General features: G+C 43.1%; 1 protein-coding gene and 1 pseudogene across 2 annotated transcripts in view; both read right to left on the reverse strand.

Moving 5' to 3' along the window:
* Positions 1 to 24,746, reverse strand: part of LOC308428432 (large ribosomal subunit protein mL39-like) — a 231,237-nt pseudogene that overhangs the window by 166,128 nt on the left and 40,363 nt on the right. The gene's annotated exons all lie outside the window — the stretch shown is intronic.
* Positions 1,736 to 12,845, reverse strand: PARP2 (poly(ADP-ribose) polymerase 2). The gene is made up of 16 exons (XM_080926871.1): positions 12,791 to 12,845; positions 10,777 to 10,914; positions 10,416 to 10,486; positions 9,366 to 9,416; positions 7,360 to 7,456; positions 6,932 to 7,007; positions 6,249 to 6,351; positions 5,358 to 5,505; positions 5,029 to 5,167; positions 3,895 to 3,958; positions 3,680 to 3,814; positions 3,332 to 3,459; positions 3,081 to 3,180; positions 2,430 to 2,528; positions 2,073 to 2,197; positions 1,736 to 1,961 (listed from the first exon to the last, which is right to left on the reverse strand). The coding sequence occupies exons 1-16, from the start codon at positions 12,828 to 12,830 to the stop codon at positions 1,802 to 1,804; spliced, it is 1,674 nt and encodes a 557-aa protein (XP_080782997.1). The 5' UTR covers positions 12,831 to 12,845; the 3' UTR covers positions 1,736 to 1,801.

Genomic DNA, 24,746 nt, shown 5'->3' on the forward strand with positions numbered 1-24,746 from the left:
CAACTTGGAAATATGCTTGCCCCTGCCTCCTGGGATTAAAGACATAAACAATCATTCGGGACTAGGAAATTTATTTCTACTTTGTATCTGAAAGGAGAATCAGAAACAAAATCACGAATGATAGATCGATCCCTAAATAACTTAATTGTTGGCAAATCTTCAGTGCTGTGGAATTTGGACAGGTCTTGAACTTTCTATGTAGCTGAGGGTGACCCTCTTACCCCTATACTACTGGATGCTGGGATTATAGGTGTATTTTTTCATGATGCTGACGTCTAAACTTGGGACTACATGCAAGTTGGATAAATAATTTCACATTGATTGAGCTACACCCATACCTAACTTTTTGTTTTCCTTCAAACCAGTTTTTACGTTTTAGGTTTATTTATTTTATGTGTATGAACGATTTGGGTGCATGTACGTAAACATGTGTGCCTGGTGCCTACAGGGGTTAGAAGGTAGGGTTGGGTCCCATGGAACTGGAGTTACAGATGGTTGAGTACCGTTTAGATTCTGGGAACCAAATCTAGGGTCTCTACAAGAGCAACAAGTGCTCTGAACTGCTGATCCATCCCTCCAGCCCCTTTCCTCAAATCGTTTAAGATTTACAAAAGTTTCAAAAATGGTAGACGTTGACCTTAGATAACCTTCATCTGCTTCCTCTGATGTTAACATCTCGAGTAACATCTCCACAGTATTACTAACTAAAATCTAGACACTGGAGTTCTGCCAGTTTGAAAGCCCAGCAATTGTTGGGTTTTAGTTAATTCCAGATGTAGTCAAGTTGATAACCAAGAATAATCCTCACAGCTAGACAAGCACCTACCAACCGAGCTACATCCTTAGCCAAGGAGACAAGCTTTGTACTTCCTATTAAGTATGAAGTTAGCAGTGTTCACATTCCTCCCGGGGGTGAGGAAGGGCCCTCCCAGTCCTACTAGAAGACTGTTATGAGACGGATGTCGCATTTAGCTCCAATGCCTTTTCTTCATGAGATGACCATGTGAGTTTTGTCCCCCACTGCTTGATTTCATGTTGGAAAGGCTGAGTCCAGTGGTTGTTCAGTCATTCCATGAGGCTGGGTGTCTCAGGTTCCATCTGGTCTGGAGTCCCACGGAATGCCTAGACTGCTACTGGTCTTTAGTCTACTTTAGAGTTCCAAAGAAGCAGGCCAAAGAATGCCTCGGTAACAGGATAGATGAACCTGTCACAGTATCTAAGGGCAAGCAGGCAAAAAGTAAAAGCTTCCTTCTTGCATGCCTTTTGTGTGGGCTGTCACCAGAAGGGGTGGCCCACATTTAGGGTGGCTCTTCCAACCTCAGGTGACCCAATCAAGAAAATCCCTCATAAGCATGCCCAGCTGCTTGGGTTTTAAGGACCAGGATTAGCCATCACATGGCCCTGTAACCCTAGCTCTAGGGGATCCAGCTTTCTCAGGTGTACATACCTACACACAGATACCTCAGACACATACACCTGAGTGTGGCTGCACTGTCTGTGACCCCAGCATTCTGGAGCACAAGGGCTGAACTGCAAAGGGCCTGTGGGGCATCAGCCTCTCCAGATTCAGAGCCCTGTCTCACGGGGACAGTGAAAGGTGCTAGGGCACACACCCAACACCTTCCTCTGGCCCCCATGTGTGCACACAGGCATGCACACCACAAAGAGTAAGTGCTTGGAGAAGTAAAACCCAAAGAAGCCATAGTTAGATTTATAGTATTTTATTAAACAAAATATCAAAAAGTTCAGCAACATAATTTGATTTGAAGATTATATTCTCTCTGGCTTGTTTTATCAACATTCACCACAGCTGCAGAAAATTAAACTGAATCTTTAGAAGGTATCGCATATGGACCTGGTTGGGGTTATAAACAATAAATTCATTGTAGTTGAGGGTGTAACCCTCTGGATTGAGAATTCCTGTATCACTTGCTGGTCCTAAGGGCACTGTACTCCCATTCCTGCCAAATGGAAGAAAATATGTCAAAACCAGTATTTTGTCTAGAGTTGAAATAGACAGTAGATTTTTAACAATTAGAATTCTTCCAGCGGCCTTAGCTTGGGGTACTTACAGGGTGATGAAGTGGGCAGGATTGGGAGCCATCTTTCCCATCCCCTTGGTGCTGTGCTTGCTCTGAAGCAATCCTTCCGCCTTGGGATTGGCCTCCAGTAGTTCATTACATTGACCTAGAGCAACCTGCAAAGCAAAACAAAGATCCCTGAATGACTGCCTATACCCAATCAAGAAAGGTGATTCTAGAGCCACCCAAAACATCCTGATTTGTATTTTATTCTCTTATTTTAGCAGAAGAATCTAATATAATGGGAATCCCATCCCAGGTGAATTTCTTGAATCCAAAGTCAAATTTTCTCAGTGGAAAATCCGAGTTGACAGTAAATTAGAGAACATAGCTGTGCCCCTGCCTTACCTCTGACAGAAGAAGCAATCCTGTATTATTTAGGCGAGAAGCAAAGCAGTAATTGGCACTCTTGGAAGACATGTCAGCAAAGTAGATTCCTTTCCCAAACTGAAATATAGCAACAAAACTGGAGATCAGCTGTCTAACCCACTGTATGAGAAGGCTCTGACATGGTGCACGCCTTTAACCCCTTCACTCAGAAGGAAGAAGCAGGCAGATCTGAGTTTGAGTCCAGCCTGGTCTGTAGAGCAAGTTGCAGACTATATAGTGAGACCCTGTCTCACACCAAAACCAAAAACCAACTAACGAAACAGAAAACCAGCACAACCTTGTATGAGGAGGAAGACTCACCACGAAACTCTGTTCTCACAAACACAACATAGTTCCTCCTCCTCTGTCCCTTCTGTATCAGTTCAAGAGACAACAAAAATAGCTACAGATTTTTGTCTTTGGGGAGAAGAGACATATTTTTTAGAATTTAAAGAAAGAGGGACACAGAAAAAACAAAACAAAAACAAAAAAACTAAATGATGTGCTTTTTTAGTGAGAGTTGTTTACTCTTTCCAAGAAGTACCACCTAATCCTGGGTTGGAGGGCCAAAGTCTCCATTGTATGTTTTTTTCCCCTTTGGGCTCCTTCTAGCCTTCAATCTCTACTTACCATATAACCTGTGACGGGAGCCTCAGGAGGGGCAACTCTGAGCCCGTGGCTCAGGATCCCCACCCAGTTGCTCAGCCTGGAACCGTGCCAGAGCAGCATCCTAAGAAAGAACCACTAGTTTACTCTCCCGCAAACACCAACTTCAAAGACAAGAAGACGAACCAACACAACAGCTGCCCCTGCCGCCCTCCAAGCTCCCTCACTGCACGTCAGCCAAGGAAATGTCTACTCAAGCCAGAGCTGGCTCAGACCTGTTAGGGAGGTCCTTTCTGAAGGCCTCTTTCTCTCCTTCCTTCTCTACTTCAAAAACATCCAGCAAGGTCATAGTGTAGTCCTTGTGTGTAGGAGCATGAGTGGACTGTAGGTACTGAGAGATCACCTGTGGGAAAGAATTAAGAACTAAGATGCGGACCCTGTAAGAGAGTGGACTGGACCAAATGATGCAGGGCTTCTGAAGTTGGCGGAACTTTCTGTCCCCAAATGAGCCTCACACCCAGTTAGAAAGAGATCTATATTCCCAAGTTCCTGGTAAATACAGGGATGGGAAGAGTGGGTTTTACTGGAGTGAGAATGTGAAGATAAGTGAATATTTTTATTACTTTAAACTCATGACTTTCATGGTCCAGAGGACGCAAAGCACAATGTAGGTTTCTATAGTGTTGGTCCAGTGGGTGTTCCAGGCCTTGGCGCTCTGACTTCACCAGCTTAAGGGCAATTTCAATGTCTCCCAATGCCTAAGAAGGTGAAATAAAGAATCCATGTGAAGGAACTCAGGAGAAGAGACTGAAAACTTCCAAATGCATTCACAGCTCACCTCTAGCAGTTTTACTTTGTCTGACAGTTCCTTCTCTGTCCGGATTACTGGAGGGATGGAGAGTCTAAGGACAGAGACACCACCACAATGAGCAGTCTCATTTGTGCGTACAAGATGCATGACTAAAAGACAGGCCTTTTGCAAAACAGATAGATGTTTGTCTTCTTACTGAAAAGAAAGAGCTGGCTCTGGTGGGGTACACCTTTAATTCCAGACTCAAGAGGAGGGGTAGGAGGATGTATGTGAGTTGAGTTCAAGGCCAGTCTGGTCTACAGAATGAGTTCCAGGACAGCCAGGACTACATGGAAAAACTCAGATTCAAGGCAAACACAAATTTTAAACAGAAAAAAAAAAAAAAAAGAAACAAAATTAAAACTTCCCATTTAAAAGAGAATACCTGTGGAGATTTCAAAGCCCGAGTATATAAAAGAATATTAAATACACATTCTGGGTAGGGTAAAACGAAGTAGTAGATTTTCATGTTATGTTAGGGGTGAGTCCTTTGAGCACTCAGGGCTATTTTAAATGGAAACAATGAAAACCAGGATGAAGAATGAGCAGAGCTAGGCTACAGCTCAGAGGGAGAGAGCTTAGGTAACACACATAAGGCCTAGGTTCAGTCCCCAGGACCACACACACACACACAAATAAAGGGTAGAGGTATGTTTCTCCATTTAATACCAATCATTTGGATTCAGAAAAGTGGTAATTGTGAGATTATAGTCCTTTTAAAGAACAGAAGGAGCAGGATTTGCAAGGTATTTTCTTGGTGGCTAGATACAGACTTTTCATGCTTTTGCATTTTAAAGATTTTTTTAATTTTTCATTTTGTGGGGTCAGGGGTCCATTCTCTCTCGAGTTAGTAGCATTCATTTGGTCAAGAATATGGTTCTAATAAGTTGGAAAATTATGTCCCATATTTCTTTTATTTTTTAAAATGTCTTTGAGATAGAGTCAAGGCCAACTTCAAACTCACTAGGTAGCTTCTCCCTTCCTACTGAGTGCCGACATCCCTTACTCTAAGGTGGCTACAAATCATACTGGATCCAGTTCTATTCAAGAGGACCATAGGCTCTGTGGTTGCTCAGGCAGAAAAGGTGACTAGGAGAGCAAAGTGAAGAGACAGCGCCTTACCCAAAGTCATGAGGGATCCTGGTATAGAATTCATTGCATGCTTCAACAAGTGTTCGCCCATGCTGGCCAGCCCGGATGCAATCCTCGATCTTCTTGAGAGACTGGTAGCCTGCCTTGATCTGCGCCACTGTCAGCTTTCCTGGAGGAAAGACTCACACTAGGGCCCCATCCTTGTGTAGTGTATATCCCTGCCAATAACAAGTCAACTCCTTGCAAACCCCATCTTGACTCCGTTTCTCACTCAGGACTTTCAGTGACCCTTAACTAGCACCGAGACTGCTCACTGCAGAAACAGGGCAATGAGGGCTGCAGGGGAGTCTGAGTCCTACCAAGCGGAGCTCTCTTGGTGTCATACTTCATCTCGATCATCATCTCTTCCATGGTCTGCACGTTACAGATCAACTTTAGCAGCTCCTGAACTCGAAGATCTAGCTGTGACTCTGGCTTCAAAGTTTCCTCTTGTTTTTTATTTTCATCCTGTAGCAAAATAAATACCACTCCTACTATCTGTAGGGGACAGTTCTCCTGTGACCCTGTGTTTGGATGCTGGCACAATTCTATTAGGAATCTAGTGACAATAGCCAATGTGATCTCCACCCCAATTTATTAATGTCCCCTCACCCAGAGGAAGAACAAAAGGCCCTGTCAAAACACCTTTAAGTTACATAGACACAGCTCTTACCCGCCAGACCTTCTGAGCTGATTAATACATGTTTCTTCATTTTCAGATCTATGAGATTTTAGGGAACTTCTCAGCATCCTGGAAACCCATTTGTCAAAATTATCTTCCTTCCTCCCATCCTCACTCTTTATTTCTTTCCCTTTCTTTTTCTCTCTCTCTTTCTGTGATTCTTGGTTTTGAACATAGGCCCTTCTGCATGCTGGACAAACATTCCACTCAGAACCCGCACTTCCAGTCCTTCACCTTCAGTGGTGAAGTTAGCCTTAAACAGCTTCTTGTTGGTCACGTATTGATCTTCTCTTGGTCTACAACACTGAACTTGTAGAAGCAGGCCTTGGATTTCAAAAGAGTTCTAGTACGTAGCAGAGAAGACCAGAAAAGTATATTCTGACCCTTTGTGATCAAAGATGAGGGAGTGTTATCTTGGAGGTGGGATGCAGCAGTGATTCCTAATATCCCAGTCTCTTTTGCTCTCGGCCTGATCTCCAGGGCCTGGCTAGACCTCCCCGACTCAGAGACTCCTGCAGAGTCGGCCTACCTGTGTGGTGGCGGCATAGTCCATCTGTAACATGTCGTATTTTCCAGGCACTTTCTCAAAGTTCTCACGATCCTCCCAATTGTTTTTAGTTTTGTCAAGGAATCTGTGGAGCCCAAGTTGGTCGGAAAATCATATGAATCAAGGTTCCCTGTCAGAGGGAGGCATACAGAAACTCCCTAACACCGTGTCTTCATAATCTGTGTCCCTCACAGCTCAGGCCCAGCTCAGTGTCCAGTAGTGTGAGCTGTAATCAGGACACTGAATGAACAGAAACACCCGAGCAAAGGAATCATGTAAACCTGGGAGAATAGAAAGGCTTCCCAGGCTTGCCAAAGGTTTCCAGGGACAGAAGCCATGAATGTATAAAAAACAGGCAGATGAGCAATGCTTGTCAAAGAAAGAGTCATGTTTCTAGACTCTAGAAAGTCTGTTCTCAAAATCACCTCCAGAAGTTTAATGCTGCAGGTGCAGTCTGGTGTCTAATTTCTTAGGTCTGCTTGCTATGTTTAAAACATACTCTTCTGATCAACTTCTAGGTTGATTAATCACTGGCTGAAGATATAACTTAATGCTCTCATCACAGGGAGTCAGAACAGAAACAAACCAACATTTATGCCAAATCAACCTTACACGAAAAGTTCAACAAGAGAAGGTATGCTTTTAAACTCATTTTTAGCACTTACTTTTTCTGAAATATTTCTTTTGCTTTGTTGAGGTCACCAGAACAAGCCACCAAGCTGTACTGTCCTGTTTTCCCAACTGCAAAGTAAAGGCCATACACAGGATGGTTCCTTACCCTAGACCCCGAGGGTAGCTCTCCAGTAATAACAAACCATCCCTCTATAGTCTCTCTGCTTACTGTCTAATAGGCAGGAAAAGAGAGAAAGGTGAAAGGACTTTGGCAAGTGATCACACTGACACTAAGTGTCACAGCCTGGAAGCAGTGCCATCTGTCCAGTCCTGGGGTCTTCTCAGCCTCACCAAGCTTCCCACTGCAGACACCTGCCACTCCCCAACCCCAAAGCCCATCTGGATTCCTGAGCCATTCGGAGACCTGAACCTACTCACTGCACCGCCTCTGTGATTCATCAATCCATCATGAAGCCTTTACCTCGGCCCCACCTCATCCAAACACTGAAGTTCTTCTGGGCATCATCTTCTAACAGCTGAATGAGATAGTACTTGTTGTTGTTGAACTGGAGATTGGTCTGTGACAAGTGGGAGAACAATGACATACAAGGAGTTAGCTCTACCACTGGAGGTCACACAACCACCGTGTTCCTTTGTTATAGCTACCCAGGAACTGCCACAGTGGAGAGCACACCATGACGAAACAACAGATCCTGAGAGAGTAAGGATATCAACAGGAACCTAACATTTCACTCTTGGGAATTAAAATGGGATCCTGAATGCTTCCCGAACCCCGCTACCCAATCCCAACATCCTACATTAATAGGAACCTTCCACAGACATTTTTCACTCTAATGATTAAGACTGTCTCCCACTGAACCTGGAGCTCACAGGCAAGCCCACGTGTCCCCTTGTCTTCGTCTCCTTGCTGCTAGGACTACAGGTATAAGTCACTGAACTCAATTTTTATTTAAGTGCTGGGGATCCAAACTCAGGTCCTCAGGCGAATTCTGTAAGAGTTAGTGACCAGCCAGCTCCCTGACCCAGCTTATGAAGGTTTATGTATAATAACACACAGGAACACTAGTGAGTTGTAAAATGACATAGATTAGATCCAAGTGAGTGGTCAGTGAGCATGCTCAGTCAGTGAAGTACGTGCTAAACAACAATAAGACCCAAGTTCAATCCCTAAGACCCATGTGAAAAGCTGAGCACGGCAGTGTATATTAGGAATCCCAGCACTGAGATGGCAGAGACATGTGGATTCCTGGAGTCTGCTCACTGGCCAGCGAGCCCAACCTATTAAGAGAGCAGGTTAGCAAAAAAAAAAAAAAAAAAACTTTTCATAAGAAAAAAAAAAAACTAGTCAAGGGAACTTGATGACCAACACCTCAAGTTGACCTTTGGCCTCTACATGTAAGCATACACCTGCACTCATAGCACAAAAGTAGGTGAATTCAAATATGAGTTAAATCCTGGAAAGAAATTAACAAAGAAAATATCTATTCAAAACAATGAGCGTGTGAGAGAAAAAGACAAAGATACACACACACACACACACACACACACACACACACACACAAAGACAGACAGAGAAGACTAGGGGCTAGAGAGATGTTTTGGCGGTTTAAAATACTGGCTATTCCAGAGGACCTGGATTCAATTCCCAGCACCCACATGGAAGTTTACAATTGTCTGTAACTCCAGTTCTAGGGGATCTGACTCTCTCACAGAGACATAGTTGTAGGCAAAACACCAATACACATAGAATACAAACGAATCATTGATAAGATTGGTTAGGGATCTAGCTCAGTGTAGAGCCTTGCTTGGCAAACACAGGGCACTGGGTTTAGTCTTTCAAACTAGGAGGAAAAAAAAAAAAAAGAAAGAAAGAAAGAAAGAAACCGCTCTTGCTCTCCCGCCCTTACTCCTCCTCTTCCCCTTCCCTTCCCTCCCCTCTCTCCACGTGCTTATGGCCGGCCTCTACTCCTCTCTTCTCTCTCTCTCTCTGCCTCTACTACCCTCTTAACTCCCCATGACCTGAATAAACTCTATTTTACACACACACACACACACACACACACACACACACACACAAGAAAAAGAAACCAAAAACTGTGGTGCACACACTTATAACTCTAACTCTTAGGAGGCTGAGGCAGTACAGTTACTGTCAGTCTGAGGCCAGCGTGGTCTGCAGAGTGACTGCTGGGCTAGCTGGGACAACACAGCAACACACATGCAAAGATAAGGGCACGGGTTGGGGGACTCCACACGTCTACAGTGTGGGTGCTCCCACCAGGCACACACAACAATAATACTTTTTAAAATAAAAAAAAAATAGCAGTTATACATGTTTAAAATGTCAGCTTGAAGTGGGTTAGATAGCTGTGTCTCAGGTTCTCTTCTGTCTCCACACAAACTAAATAAATGTAATTCTTAAAATAAAAAAAAAAATATCCACAATTAGAATGACTTATCTCTTACCTGATTTAACATGACATCATAGACGTCATCTCCTTCACAGTACACATGAGCCTTGGAAGGGAGAAAACAAATAGCGTCAATGCACACAGCGAGGCAAAACGTGAGCCTTTCCCCTAATGCTTTAAGGTTTCCTCTCCGTACATCCAACACTTGTTTTCCATGAAGAAAAATGGAAATGTACGTTCTATACACAGACAATCATTATTATAACTAAAACATTATAACTTCTTCTAATTACAGAGTCTATCTCAAAATAAACCTGCTTTATAAGTAGGCTTGTTTCTAGATTCTTCCAACCCTTTCCCCTTCATCAGTAACTCATGCCATTCCATGGTAGATTATCATCAAAATCACACTGTCAACTGGACGGTGGTGGCTCACACCTTTAGCCCTAGATCTCAGGGATCTGTAGAGGCAGGTGGATCTCTGAGTTTGAGACCAGCCTGGTCTACAGAGTGAGTTCCAGGACAGGCATGGTTACGCAGAAACCATCTCAAAACCAAACCAATCCAAACACAAACACAAACCCTACACTGTCATCTCTCAACAATCACAACCCTTCCTGGCTGAGAAAAGAAACACTGTGGAGAGCTAATGGCCTCTATGGTAACTAAGTTACTATTTTGTACATTTCTTTACATTTTTAAAAATTAAAATCTATTCATTTTTTATTTTACATGGGAGTGTTTTGCCTGTGTGTGTGTACGTATGTATGCATATATATATGTATACCACTTGCATGCCTGGTCAGAATAGTGCATCATTTCTCCTAGAAACGGAGTTATAGATGGTTGTTAAGTTGCCATGTGGGTGCTGAGAATCAAACCCAGGTCCTTTTGAAGTACAATAAATGCTCTTAACTACTGGGCCATTTCTGCAGGCTCAATACTTTGCTAATTTGAAACCTCATCACCCCTACTTCTCAAATCTGGAGAAAAGTAATCACTAGCAATATTTTAGGGTGTATTTTTAAAATGAGCACCAGTGATATTCTAGACGGGAATCATAATAAAACAAAAGAACTCTGCTTTCCAATCCAGATGCTGTTACCTTGCCGACCTTAGATGTACACTCTGGGTCCACAGGAGCTTTGCCCTTTACGAGCAAGGTCTTCACAGAGTCTGAGGAAACATAAACATGCACTATCATTACTGATGTGGGAATCAAAAGAGCGGTGTTGGCTAGAAAGCTGTCATCATTAACCCTGCCTTTCCCTAACAGTCCAGGTCTTCTGCCTAGGTCCGAGTCCATCTCAAATCTATGAAAATAAAGACTCAGCAGAGTAAACTGGTACTGTAGAATGCTCAAGTGACAGCAACATTAATTACATCCTCAAAGAGGGGAGGGACAAATATCATCTCAATTCTTCCGGAGACCCAAGAATTGTCCCATGTCCTCCCTGGACCATTACCTTGCTTGCCTTTTGTCTTGTCTGCATCCTTCCCTCCAGCCATAGGCTCCTTTCTCTGGCATGTGCGGATTTTCTTGCCAGGAGGAGCGTCATCTGTTGCTTTGTTGTCATTATCAACTTTCTTGGCTTCATTTAGCACTGATGGCAAGAACAGTATACAAAGAATTACTACATTATGAAGATGATCTGGCTTTAAACAGCACTGAAGCAAAATAAGAAACAGGAAAATTAGAGCAACTGGAAAAGAAAAGGCAGTCCCTCCTATCCCAGAGTCTGGCTGAAACCTCTCTGCAGCTGAGAAGCAAGAATTCCAGCCCAATGAATGTGCTGTGAAGGCTGCTGACACAGATCTTCAGCTATTTCCATGTTAAAATGACAGTGAGTTAGGGTGACAGCCTAATTTCCCTTCCAACTGACCAAGAACATAGTTTACAGTGCTGATAAAACTTCCTACATCCCTTATCATCTAGGCTTGGATGCTGGGATTCTGTCAGATCCACCTCAGGAACTGTATCTCACTTAAATTCTTTAACAAGTCTTTCGAAGAGCCAAAAATTACAAATCTTACATATGTGCCTATTATAAAGACAGTGAGGGTGATTTTTCTTGGAGAAGCCCACACTCATGTTCTGTGGTGTCTCTCTTCCCAGGCATTTCTTTCAACCTTTGTGCTTAAAACAGTTGATATCTCCTTTAATAAACTTCCAACTCTGGTTCATCTTGCATACTCCTGAAAGTCTTTTCCACTTTAAAGCCAGGAATTCTAAGTTTGTCTGAATGGAGCTCTGAAAAATTTAGGCTGCTGTCAGAGACAGCAGTTGTCTCTGTCCTTGACTTCTAACAAACTTATAAAACCGAAAAAAAACCCCAAAAGGTTATTATTTCATTTTATGTGTATAGGTGTTTTGTCTGTATATATATATATATATGTGTGCACCATGTGCATGTTGAGTATACCTGGAGGTCTGGTAGGGTGGTTATTGCCTGTCATGTGGGTTTTTGGAATCAAACCCAGGCCCTCTGCAAGGGCAACAAGTGGGTTTTATCATTGAGCTAACGCTCCAGCATCCCCCACCCCTTTTTGAAAATGACAGGGTCTCTTTATATAGCCCTGGATGTCCTGGAACTCAGAGGACCTCCTGCCTCTGCCTCCCATGTGCTAGCATTAAAGGAGTAAGCCCACATGCCCACCAGGCTCTCATAAATTCCTTTAAAGAAAGAACTTAAAGTGACTGAAGAGGTGGGTTAGTGATGAAGAAGCTCCGCCCCCTTCCAGAGATCAGAGTTTTAGTTCCTAGTTGGGGGGGGCGGGGCGGGTTTCAGCACTTCCAGGCACATATATATATACATGCAGATAGAGTACACACATAAAGATTAAATAATTTTTAAACAAATAATCTAACATGTTCTTTTGAACATACACAAATAACTTGCACACCATTCACTGAGCAATAGCCGCCTAAACTGCTATCCTGACCATATATTAATAATAGGATAAAATACAGAGATGTTAACAGTTCATTACATGGGTCTCATAGCCTTTGGTCTTTAACATTTTCCTTCAAACCAGACCACGATCATAAACCAGATCATGATCATAAATCAGTAAAGTGCTCTACAGTCTGGACCGACCAGCTTACAGACAGAGTTGCTTCTTGGAGCTTCAGAACCTTTAAGTTCATTGAACTTCAGTTGCCCGAAATATAAAACCGAGACCACAGACATAGTATACAGTCCACAGACAACAGTTCTAAAATTCGAATTTTACTTTCTGAAATCGGATGCTTTTTACAAGGTTGACGTAAGTAGTGTATCCGTTCGCAATGCTAGGTTCAATAACGGAGACTTTTGAAAGATTCAATGACATAAGCTATTAACAATACTTGGCATTTAAGTTTGTAGCTACGGGTCCACACGCCTCCTAGGACTGAACGGTAAAATGAAAAAGCGAGGGGGTGGGGGAGGCTCCCTGTGACCCTGGGCCGAGCATTCGGCCTGCGAACTGAGTTCTCACCTCGCCTTCCACAGCCAGATCTCTGCCGCCGCGGCGCCATCGCGCTCGAGGGATGACGTCATCACCCCTTGCCCCGATGCGCGGGCTTTTTGTCTGGAGTAGGAGCCTGGGCTAGGGCATATGCAAATTGCACGCTGTGCATTGTGGGAAATCACCGCAAACGTAAAATTTACTCGGCTTTGAGGTCTTATAAGTGCGGCCGATCAGCAACATCTCAGTGGGCGGAGGAAGCTCATCGGCGGGGCCACGCGCTGAGTGCTCGTCACTCCTCGGCCCCTGGGAAGGTCTGAGACTGGGGCCTCCCGCGGCCCTAACCGGGCTCTCCCCGAGCGGGGAGGTGAGTTCCCAGAGAGCAGGGCTCCACGCGTGGGCAGACTGGGCAGGAGAAGCCCCCGGGTGGGCGGATGCCTCCCTCGCCGGAGCTTGGAACAGACTCACGGCCAGCAGTGCGAGTTCAATGGCTGAGGTGAGGCACCTCGCGGGCCTCATAACCCAATTCAGACTACTCTCCCCCGCCTTTTTGTGTTTGCATTGCAACAGCTGTGACAATAAAAAGTCCAAGCCACGCAAATCTGGATTAAACCATAAAAATGCTAGAGAGATGCCTCAGTGGTCAAGAGCACTGACTGTTCTTTCTAGAGGTCCTGAGTTCAATTCCACATGGTGGCTCACAACCGATTAATGACCAAAAATGAAAACTTTGATTACCATTTCTCCTCCTGTTTGCCATCCAACTAACGCCATGCCCTTTTGACAATAAAGACAGCACAAGTGACAAGTATACACACACAGAAACACAAATTCCTTAAAAATAAGTCGGGTGTGGTGGCACACACCTTTAATCCCAGCGCTTGGGAGGCAGATCTCTGAGTTCAAGGGTGAATTTCGGACAGTCAGGGCTATAGAAAATCCCATAAGAATAAAAAAATAAATAAACGAAAAGCACAAGAGACATATACGCCCACTCGAGTGTGGGGGTGGGTGCATGCACACATACCATATTCATACTGTGCAGAGTACCTTCCAGTACCGTGAAAATTAGTCAGCAGGGATGGAAACTCTAGATAGGCACTAGCTCAACTCCTCCATATTCAATGGAGTATGTCACTATCGATTTTTAGCAATAGAACCTTACTGACCATCAGTTTGCAGAGAGCAGACAATACTTTGGCAGTAGCCTGGGTTACTTGGGGGTTTCCATGGAGCCGCTTTGGCCAACAACTCAGATGTAACCCATTCCCGGTTTCTCTTGGTGGTGACAGATGTCTAGTTGAGGCTTTCATTTCATACATGTATGCTTTCAGAAGCTTCTGCAGTAATAGGTTTCCATATGACCCGTACTTATTGTCCCTTCTTGTATCTCCACCCCATTACCTCCTTTCTCCATCCCCTCTCTTTTAATCCTCTAACCCAGGTCTCCCCTTGTTTCTCCATAGTTATATGTTCTATTTCCCTCCCCTGGGGTGATGCTCTCCTCCTCTATATCTAACTTTGTGGTTGTACTGCGTTGCAGCATGCCTATGGAAGCATTAAAAGCTACCACCTACATAGAAGAGACGACATGTCTGCCTTCTTAGGTCAGGCTTACCTCACTCAGGATGATTTTCTCCCCTAATTCCATCCATTTATCTGTGATTTTCAGAATTTCTTCCTCCTCTTCCTTTTCTTTCTTTCCTCCTTCTCCTGCCTTTCCTCCTCCTCCTCCTCCTCCACAGGGTTTCTGTGTGTTGCCCTGATTTTTCCTGGGACTCACTCTGTAAACCAAGCCTTGAACTCAGGGATCAATGCTTCTCCCTCTTCCTCCCCAGTGCCAGGATTAAAGGTGTTTGCCACCATTCCCCATTCACAATTTTTTTCTATTTATTCATTTTTAACAGATAAGTAATATTTCACTGTATAGTACCACACTTTTTTTTTCTGACTAGGCTATTTTTAATTCCTGGCTATTACATAAAGCAGCAATGAACATGGATGAGCAAGTGTCTGTGCAGAACAATGAAGCATCCTTTGGGTATATGCCCAAGAGTAGTATATAGCTGGAACTTGAGGTAGATCTGTTATCAGATTCTCGAGGAAAATGCGAGTTTTCACTTTCCCAGTAATAGATGAGTGTTTTCCTTTTCCAACATCGTTGCCAACACGAACTGTCATTTGTTCTGTTGATCTTGGTCCTCTAACGTGGGTAAGATGGAACAGCTTTGATTGGCAAACCCCTGATGACTAAGGATGCTGATCCTTAACCATTTGTGCTTCATCCTGAGATTTGTTTAGATTCGTACCCCACTTTTAAATTGGGTTATTTGTTTTCTTGATGTGAATTTTAAAGTTATCTTTTTTAAACTGTGTTTTAGATCTAATCCTCTATTGGATATGTACTTGGTAAAGATCCTTTCCTGTTCTGTAGCGTGCGTCTTCGTCTGAATGAGGGTGTCCAGCTGCTATGCAGATGGCAGGCAAAGCTTACACCCATCAAGGGAAAACCTAATTTCAAGGGCGACCTGCTAATCCCACCCTTGTCTTGTTGCTTGAAGATTGCCCTGAATGCGATTTCTAACTTGGCTAGTTATAATCTGTTTATAATTGGACCCATTACCTTGCATAAATTAACCATGTTGAGGTTGCAGAAGGACGAGAGGTAACTCAGGATGGAAATTGTTTGGAACAGAACAAGGGCATGCCTGAACCGCTTCAGCTATCTGTGTTTGCTTGTGTTGTGTGCCGTAATCCAGAAAGAAATTTCGTGTAGGTGTTTTCTTATAATAAAGTTGAGTCGCACGCAGTCCAGCAGCACATTTTAAGATCAGGAGGACGAAGAGGAGAAGAGGAGGAGGGGGAGGGAGGAGGAGGAGGAGGAAGAGGAGGAGGAGGAGGAGGAAGAAGAGGAGGAGGAGGAGGAGGAGGAGGAGGAAGAGGAGGAGGAGGAGGAGGAAGAAGAGGAGGAGGAGGAGGAGGAAGAAGAAGAGGAGGAGGAGGAGGAAGAGGAGGAGGAGAGGCTTCTTGAACTCAGCCAATCAGGTTCGGAGGCCCATTACTTAGGTAGCTTCCCGTCATCCAACGTTCTCTTATCTCTAGCTTCTGGTGCTCTGGTAAGTGCGCGGTTAATTTGGATCTCTGGCTTTAAAATTCGGGTCTCTGCTTTTTAACTTCTTCTTTTAAGGGATCGAACCAGAGGCTTTTATTTCAGGTCAGCGCTGGTGTTTGTGAATTGAGCAGAGATACGTTTCTCATTTGGGATGTTAGGGGAGGGCAGGTAGGTGGTCTACCTGGTTTGTTTCCACGTGGGCCTCGGCAGTCCGGGGTTTGCCAGCTTTTCCGAAGCCAGGAGACCCAGAGACAGTACCTGGTGTTCAGAGTTCCTGAATCTGTGGAAATCCTCGGCATCACTTAACTGGGAAAGGCACCGCTCCTACCCCGACGCTAATTTGGGGCGATCCTGGGTGTGTGTGTTTGTGTGAGTTCACGTCTCTTCTCTGGTGAATGTTGTGTATTTGTGAACCTTTTGTGGACAGTGTTGTATATTTTTGCTGAGAACACGTGTGAGACTAGATAGCAAACTCCGAGGACAGGTAATTTAACAAGCCCTAGGAAGGCTGACGGTAGCATCTAAAATACTTGAGACACTTTGAGAAGGACCAGGTAGCTTTGTTTAAGCCGATATTCAAATTGTAACCCCCGGTTCTGTTCTGGTGATACTGGTCTGCTCGGAGGCTAGTGTGAGCGGTTCTGGGCTTCCTTTGTGAAGCGCGAACAAGATGCATCCTAGCTAGTAGCTAACTACTTTGTGAAAGGTGTGAATTTATAGTATCCACATGGATTTTTTTTTTCGTGAAAAGTTTTCTCTTCATGACCTCTTGTGTGGAGCTCACAAGATTTCTGCTTTTCTTCTTGATACTAGTCAATGTTAAGTTTTTTGTTGTTTTTTGTTTGTTTTGTTTTTTTTTTGAAACGTACTTTCTGCAGTTCTGGCTATCTTGGAAATCTTTGTAGCTCGAACTCAAGATCTGCCCTCCTGGGATTAAAGGCATGGGTCACCACCGCTAGGCTGAATGCTCCTTTTAACAATTTATTTTTTTAATTAAGTCCCTACATGTTGGTGGGGTATAGCCTACAGTATGCCGGTTTCAGAAGGCTATTTGATCCCCTGGAGTTAGCAACAGCAGCGAGCTGTCCAACGGTGCTGGGAATAGAACTCATTAAAGATTTATTTTTACACTGTAGCTGTCTTCAGACACACCAGAAGAGGGCATCATCCTATTACAGATGGTTGTGAGCTACTATGTTGGGAATCAAACTCAGGACCTCTGGAACAGCAGCCAGTCTCTTAACCACTGAGCCATCTCTCCAACTCTTTATTTTTCTCAAGACAGGGTCTCATGAAGCTCTTGCTGTACTGGAACTTGCTATGTAAACATGAGCAGCCTCAACTCAGATCCACTGGACCTCTGTCTCCTGAGTGCTGGGATCCAAGGTGTGTGGATCCCACCTGACCTGACCCAATGGGGGATGTAAGCAGAAAATGTAAGAGAACGCTAACCTAACGAGTTGAATGTGCTAATAGGCACATGTGGCTTCTATGTCCTTGACTTACTTGTCTCTAAGTATAATTACATGCATGTGTATATGTGTACCACAAATGTGCCTGGTACCTGAGAGTCTATAATAGGACATTGGGTCCCCTAGAACTGTGGTTAGTGACAGGACTGAACAGGTTCTGAGTGCACTGTGAAGTTCTTACCTGTCTCCCTAGGACTGTATCCTAGGCTGCTTGGTGCATACACAGTAAAGCATGAGTATTCACTTCTGCTTTCTGTACATAAATATATATACTCTGCTTTTCTCCATACAAGTAAAGAACATTCAGATGCTTTGTCAATACTAATATATGTACAGGCTGTAATTTATTTGATAGCTTATGATCTTACTTTCTCCCAAGTGAGTAACTAAATAGCATCACAATGGTTTGTTGTATGAGATGGGTTCCAGCTGTGCCCAGCTGTGCTGGAAGTCTGTAGACCGGACTGGCCTTACTCAGAATACAACAGATCAGCCTGTCTGCCTCTGGAGTGCTGGGATCACTAAAGGTGCGCACCACCATGGGTGCCCCAGTATTTTCTCATTTAAAAGGATTCTAGATATCTGAGGTTGGAGAGATGACTCAGCAGTTAAAAGTGCTGCAAGAGGACCTGCATTCAGTTCCCAGCACTCATAGTGTCTTAACTGTCAGTCAGCAGCTCTAGTTCCAGGAGATCCAATGTCCCCTTATGGGCTCTGGGGAGCAGGAACACACTGCAAATACATGCAGGCATAGTAGAGTAAGTTCTGAAAATCTGCACGGGAATTTTTAATGGTAGATAAGTGTGCCGACCACATCTTCCACACAGACCCATTAGATGATGCAGCTTGGATTTGTCAATTAAGTCTTAATGTGTTTACAGCATTCAGCCTGAACGTACGTCTACCTGCCAGAAGAGGGCATCAGATCTCACAGGTGGTTGTGAGCCACCACGTGGTTGCTGGAAATTGAACTCTGGACTTCTGGAAGAGCAGTCAGTGCTCTTAACCTGAGCCATCTCTTCAGCCTGCCAATGAAGCTAGGGAAAGAATAGTGAGTTTATTTGCCATTAAGTGTATTTACCTTGCCACTTGCTTGCGTATTTTAAAATGATCATGTAATTAAAAAATGAGGTGATGTGTGGGAAGTAGATGATGAGCCCTAAGGGGGGGAAACATGAAGTAGGTGAAGTTTTGCTGGCCCTGTATCCCAATTGTAAGGTCTTTAACCACAGCCTTCAGGCACTCCTCCATCTTCAGCAGTCATGAGCCGCATGGTTGATCATAGATGTATTGTCCCTGGTAAAACTGCTCAGAATGAGTTCAAAATGGAACTTGGTGTCTGTGTCACTTGGTGATAGCTGTACCTCATCACCTGTTTCTTCTCTCTAGTTTCAGGTTGAAGATGAAATGTGTCCTTGGAAGAGCTGAGACTGTATCACTCAACCCAGCGGCTGAGTCCAGCCCAGCGCAGGCCCAGGGTCCCTGTGAAAACCCCAGAATGTTTATGAAGTGGGCTTGGATATTCTCAAGAGGAAGGTTTAAAGGCTGCTGGCGCTATAAATGCAGGTACTCATCTTGAACTAGGTTTTCTGCAATTACTCGCTTGCTGGTTCTTGCAACTTCCCCATGGTACTGGAGGATGGCCGAGCTGTGGCTCTCTGTTCTTGCTTTGTATAAAAGATGTTTTTAAACAGAATCTTATTAAGTTTGCTTTAATTTTGCTGACCTTCTGCCTCAGGCTTAAATTACAGGTTTTCTTTTTTCTTTTTTTTTTAATTTTTTTTGAGACAGAGTCTTACCAGTATCCCCTGGCTGGTTTCATTCAAATTTGTTACATACACCACGCTAGCCTCCTTACTGTTGGGATTAAAGGCATGGGACACCACACATTCAACAGTCTTTGATTATAGCATATTTATAAAATTCTTAGGGAGGGATATGTGTTTTTGTCAGGTGTGGAAATGAGGTATTTAGGTTTTATGAGAAAGAGTAGTCCCTTTCAAACAAGGTAAAAAGCACTTCGGTCGATCAAGGACTTTTGAGGCAGACATTGTTCAAGCTGTTGACATTTGTACTGTCTTCCCATGTGTTCGCGTATCTCCTGTTTATGCGATGAGTGGCGTGGAACAGCCCTTTGCGCATGCGTGTTTCTTTAGTTTCTGACTAGTGTTCCCATTCTCATTTAGCCTAAAGCAAACCATCTTCCATAGTTACTCTCACTAAAGGGAACAGCGGAGTTTAGGTAGAATTATTTTCTTTGGGAATTGATGTAGCTTATCAGAGGCAGATTTCTATGTAAATATAAACTTTTTCATTTTTTCACCTTTCCCCCTGGGCTTTATATATATAGCCCAGGTTGGCATTATTCCTGACCCTCTCACTTTTACCTCCCATGTCTTGATCACAGGTATTTGCCACCACCCTTGGCCACACATGTAGTGGTAATTTTAAAGGTAGCATTCCTTTTATTTTTTTCCTACCAACTTATTAGTCCTGCTAACAGTCTTAGTTCTGGTTTCCAGTGGAGTATTTTTTAAGTGTTTTAAGTATTGTCCAGGATTGCAATACAGGTTACTGAACAGTTAAAAATGTTGGTGATTTGAAAAGTTTTGAGAGGCTCTTGCTCAGGAGTCCAGGCTGGCCTGGAATGTGTTGATTTTTCTGCCTCAGCCTTCCAACTAAGTGACAGGAAACTTAATTCTAATCAAATAGTTTTGATCTAATTATCTAGTTTTAATTCCCTAGATTGTGATGGAGGCTCACAAACAACCTTCTGTAGCTAGCTCTAGTTCCAGGGAATTTGATGCCCTCACCTAGTTCGTATATACACTGGACATGGTGTGTGGACATGTAGGCAAAACACACCTAAGTTCTGTGTCTGCCAAGTCAGTAGCCTACTCAGTGCCATTGCCATTGGTTACTGGAGCTCAGTTTAGTTCTGAAATCTGGCATGGTATGGAATGAGAAATTATTATGTTTCCCTATATAATTGAGTATAACATTTTTCAGCAGAATAATCTTGGTTTGGCACTTACCAAGATTTGAAAAGGCAATGGTCTTTTCTGTTTCTTGTGCTTGGCCCCTTTCATTATCAGAGGGTCTTAAGATTTTTTTATGTGGCTGGACTCAGTGATTACTGCACATTTAATTCTAATACCTACCTAAAACATACCTTTTGCAGAAGCCTTCCTCAAAAAGGGATTCTTTTTGTTTGGATTAACTGGGCCAAACTGGCCTTAAGTCCAAAAATCTTCTTGAATGTGGGTTTGCACTCAGCTATCACATCCAGATGATGATCTATCCTGCCCATCCTTAACCTAACAATGAGTTTATTGTTAAATTGCATACAATAAAGGTCATAATTTCCGGTAGAAGTGCCTGGAGGCTTACTTGTCAAAATGGACTTCATTTCCATAACTGGGAAATTCTCATTGCTGGGCTGGAGATATGGCTCAGCGGTTAGAGCACTGGCTGCTTTTCCAGAGGTCTTGAGTTCAAATCCCAGCAACCACGTGGTGGTTCACAACCATCTGTATTGGGATCTGGTGCTCTCTACTGGAGTACAGCTATAGTGTTCTCATAAAACAATTCTCATTGCCTCCCAAATACAATTTTCCCTACCACCTCATCTCCCATCCTCTCCCATCCCACTTCCCCTTCCGAAAAGAGCAGGCCTCCCAGGATAATCAACCCAGCCTGGCATATAAAGTTACAATAAGACTGGGTACCTCTTTAAGACTAGACTGGTAACCCAGTAAAAGGGTTCCAAAAGCAGGCAAAGGTCAGACAGTCTCTGCTCCTTTATTACGCATCCCACAAGAATACTGAGCTACACAATATATGTGCAAGGTGTTTGAGTCAGTCCTGTGTAGGCTGAGTCCCTGTGAGCTCAGATTAGTTGATTCTGTGGTTGTCTTGTTACAAAGCTCATAGGACAGAGGAGGTAAGTCTCCTTACACTGCCATCTTGTGGCCAACAGGGGCCCCAAGTGATTTTTCCTATGTCTGGGGAAGTTTTTCTTATGGCAGATTAATTATTAGTAATTGCTCAAGAGAAATTACAATATGATTTGAAAACTTATTTTAGATTACTATTCTACTTACCAAAAAACCTTATGAATTGTTTTTTCACACTTTTGCTTTGTCCGAGCAGAGTTTTGGACTCCTGGCCTTCTGCGAGCCTGATAGGGGAATTGGGAGCAGAGCTTAGGTCCTAGAACAGGTGCTCCTGTGAGCCAGCTCTCAAGCCCCATAGTAATTTCTAAAATTCTGCATTTGTGCAGAGGTCCTCCCCCAGTTTGATGTTAGCTTGGAATTTTGTTAATTTATGTTTTACCAGGCCTTTGCAGCCAAAGGTAAGTTGACTTCACAGTTGGTGTGACCAAAATTTGATTTCAATATTCCATTCTCCTGCCTCAGCCTGCTGGGATGACAGGTGTCCACCACCACAGCTGGCTTTAAGTTAAGTTGAAAATAAAAGTTACTCTAATTTTCCTTATGACTTGATCTGTAGCACATGTTGAGTGTATGTAGTTATGATATGACCTTTGTGTTTTTATAACAGATGGACAGTAAGCAGTTACTCTGGCATTTCGATTGGATCCTAGATTAAACTGGAGTCACTTGGTATCAGGTAAATTTAATCTTTACCATGAATAAGGGATGTGATGTTAGGGTGCAATGCCACTAGAGGCTGACTTTTCATAGTCTCGAAGGTTTTTGGAGATTTCCTTGCTGAAGAACAGCGTTTGTGGTTTGCCCTTCCTCAGTCACTTAGTTTGCTATGATGAGATGCATGTTAAGTCCGTGTTTCAGCTGATCACACTGATTACACACACGTCCTGAGCAGACTAGAGTTAGGGCAAACTCGAACTTGAATTCAGCTTGCTAGAAACTTCTTAATTTGGCTTTAGCCCTTCTCTCCCAGCGACTTCAGTATTTAAAATATTTGATAGAATCAGCAACATTTTGTGTTGTGATTTTTGTACTAATGAGATAAATCTAGTTGAGCCTTAATATCTTGAGCTACAGAAAAAGTACCTGATAGCTGATCTAATTCTGCTAGCTAGCGAGACTGACAGTTTAAAATTTTTGTTTTATGTATATTGGTATTTTGCTGCCTCCTATGCCTGTGGAGAACATTGGATTCCCTGGGGCTGGAGTCGCTGAGACGTGAACTTGGTTAAGTTTGACAGTTTTAAACACATCACCTTTAAGTCAGTCTTTATGATTACCATTATGCAGTTCTATGAGTTTATGTTAAACGGGTTTGCATGGCAAACAGGTTATGGACCATACATAATTCCTTATATAACACTTTATAAATTTTTGTACAAGAAATTTGGAAGCAACTTATGAACAGCATTGTATACCCCGCTTTGCTCCCATCTCTAGAAACGAAGGATGAAATACAAGAAGTAAAGACACCAGGTTGATACTAATCAATCACATTTCCTGTATGGACCTTCATGCTGTATGTAAATCATGGTTGTATGAAAAAACGATAGTAATGGTAAGTCTTGTGAGATTTGGAGATTTTTGACATAAAAGAATCTGAAAATTCTGCTTTGTAGTTTGAGCTGCTTGAATTTTAGTTTTTTTTTAAAAGCCAAAGATCTTGGGAGGTAGTACAGTATAGTGGTTATATATGGTATACATAGTAGGCTTCTAGTTAGATTGGCTTATTGTGTTCTATTACTTAAAGGGCAAGTTTTCTGATCTTTTATCTTATGACAGCGTAAGACTCAAAGGGTAATCTATATTACCTAGAAACTTCTGACCTCAGGGCTACAGAGGTGGTTGGGGTTAAGAGTTCCTGGTTGCTTTTCCAGAGGACTAGAAGGAGGCTCACAAAAAACCTTCTGTAGCTAAGCTAGCTCTAGTTCCAGGGGATTTGATGCCCTCATCTGGCTCATGTTTGTACTGCAGACATGGTGTGTAGACATAGGCAAACCGCCGCCTATACATAGAAAGTTAAATTACCATTGGCTCCCAAAGCTCAGTTTAGCTCTGAAATCAGGCACGGTATGGGATGAGAATGTATTGTGTATCTCTATATAACCGAGTAACATTTTTTAGCAGACTGATCTTGGTTTGCCACTAACCAAGCTTTGGTAAGAACGGTCTTTTCTGTTTCATAAGAGTGTCTTATCTTCTAAATGCTTTACGTGGTTGGAAGTAAACTTTGCTCCTCTCACTGAGCCTAGGTAAGACTATCATTAAAAAAAAAAAAAAAAAAAAAAAAAACTGGCTCGCCTTTTCAGGGCTTCGTAAGGATAGACAGGCTTTCTGTTGTCCACAGTGGTGCTTTCTGGACTTTGCCAAGTCAATTACAAAGCAGCAGGCCTTCTAGGGTGAAGTGTTCAAAGCATGGCCCATAGCTACAGAGAACTTTTGGATTATATTAGTATTCCATAGTGGTTGATTTTTGGGGAGTTATTAGGACGTTCATGTTTGAGTTTTAATAAAAATTTTAGAATGTAATATGTGTTTGAGGGTTTTTAAGTGTAAGTCTTCATGGACACGGCTGGTGCTGAGGGTAGAAGAGGATATCAGAACCTAGAACTGGAGCATAGGCAGTTTGCTGTGTAGGTGCTGGAAATCAAACCTAGGCTTCTGTAAGGACAGCCAACAAGTAATGAATTTCTTTTTTCCCTGGAGGCATGGTTTCTCTTAACAGTCCTGGGTGTCCTTGAACTCCCTGTATACTCTGCTGGCCTGGAAATCTCAGATCTGCCTGCCTCTGCTTCCTGAGTGCTGGGATTTAGAGACATGTGCCAACATCGCTGGGGCCAATTAAATAATAAAACTGAAGACAAAATATTCAATGTGAGGGTAGACTGAAAGCTGCTGACCCACCAGAAAGTCACAAAATGAACTTGCAAGTCAGATGAACAGGAACACAAAGTAAACCCTGGTGGTTCCACAGGGCGCTTGCATTTTGTGTCTGAAATTTATGGGGCAACATACATTAGCATAGCTCCAAGGTATTTGGGAGTTTTTCAAATGTCAAGGAGGCTTAGTCTTGTTTCTTAACCATGAAAGTCTAGAAAAGAATGTCAGTATGATAAATTAGTGTGCTTTAGTGTGTCTGGAGGGATGAGGCCAAGCAACGAGGTATTACTTGGCTAGGATTTATCTCCAAGGATGGGTTTTGCAACAGTAAATTTAGGGAGTTCAGGTCGCAAAATAAGTATTAAAATACTGTATTTATACTCTGACATTTAATGAGGTTGTGCTCAGTTATAGTATACCCAGGAATCTACTTAAACACTCCTCACCCAAGTTAAGGTAGAAGTAAATTCCAGACACCCAGTAAGTAAGTAATATATGTCCTGCACTTTCCAAACCAGCTTCTCTGTTCCCCATCTTTAGCTCAAACCCACCGTGGAGCGTGTAATCTG

This window comes from Micromys minutus (genome assembly GCF_963924665.1).
Source record: "Micromys minutus genome assembly, chromosome: 12".
In the NCBI taxonomy this organism is placed as follows: domain Eukaryota; kingdom Metazoa; phylum Chordata; class Mammalia; order Rodentia; family Muridae; genus Micromys; species Micromys minutus.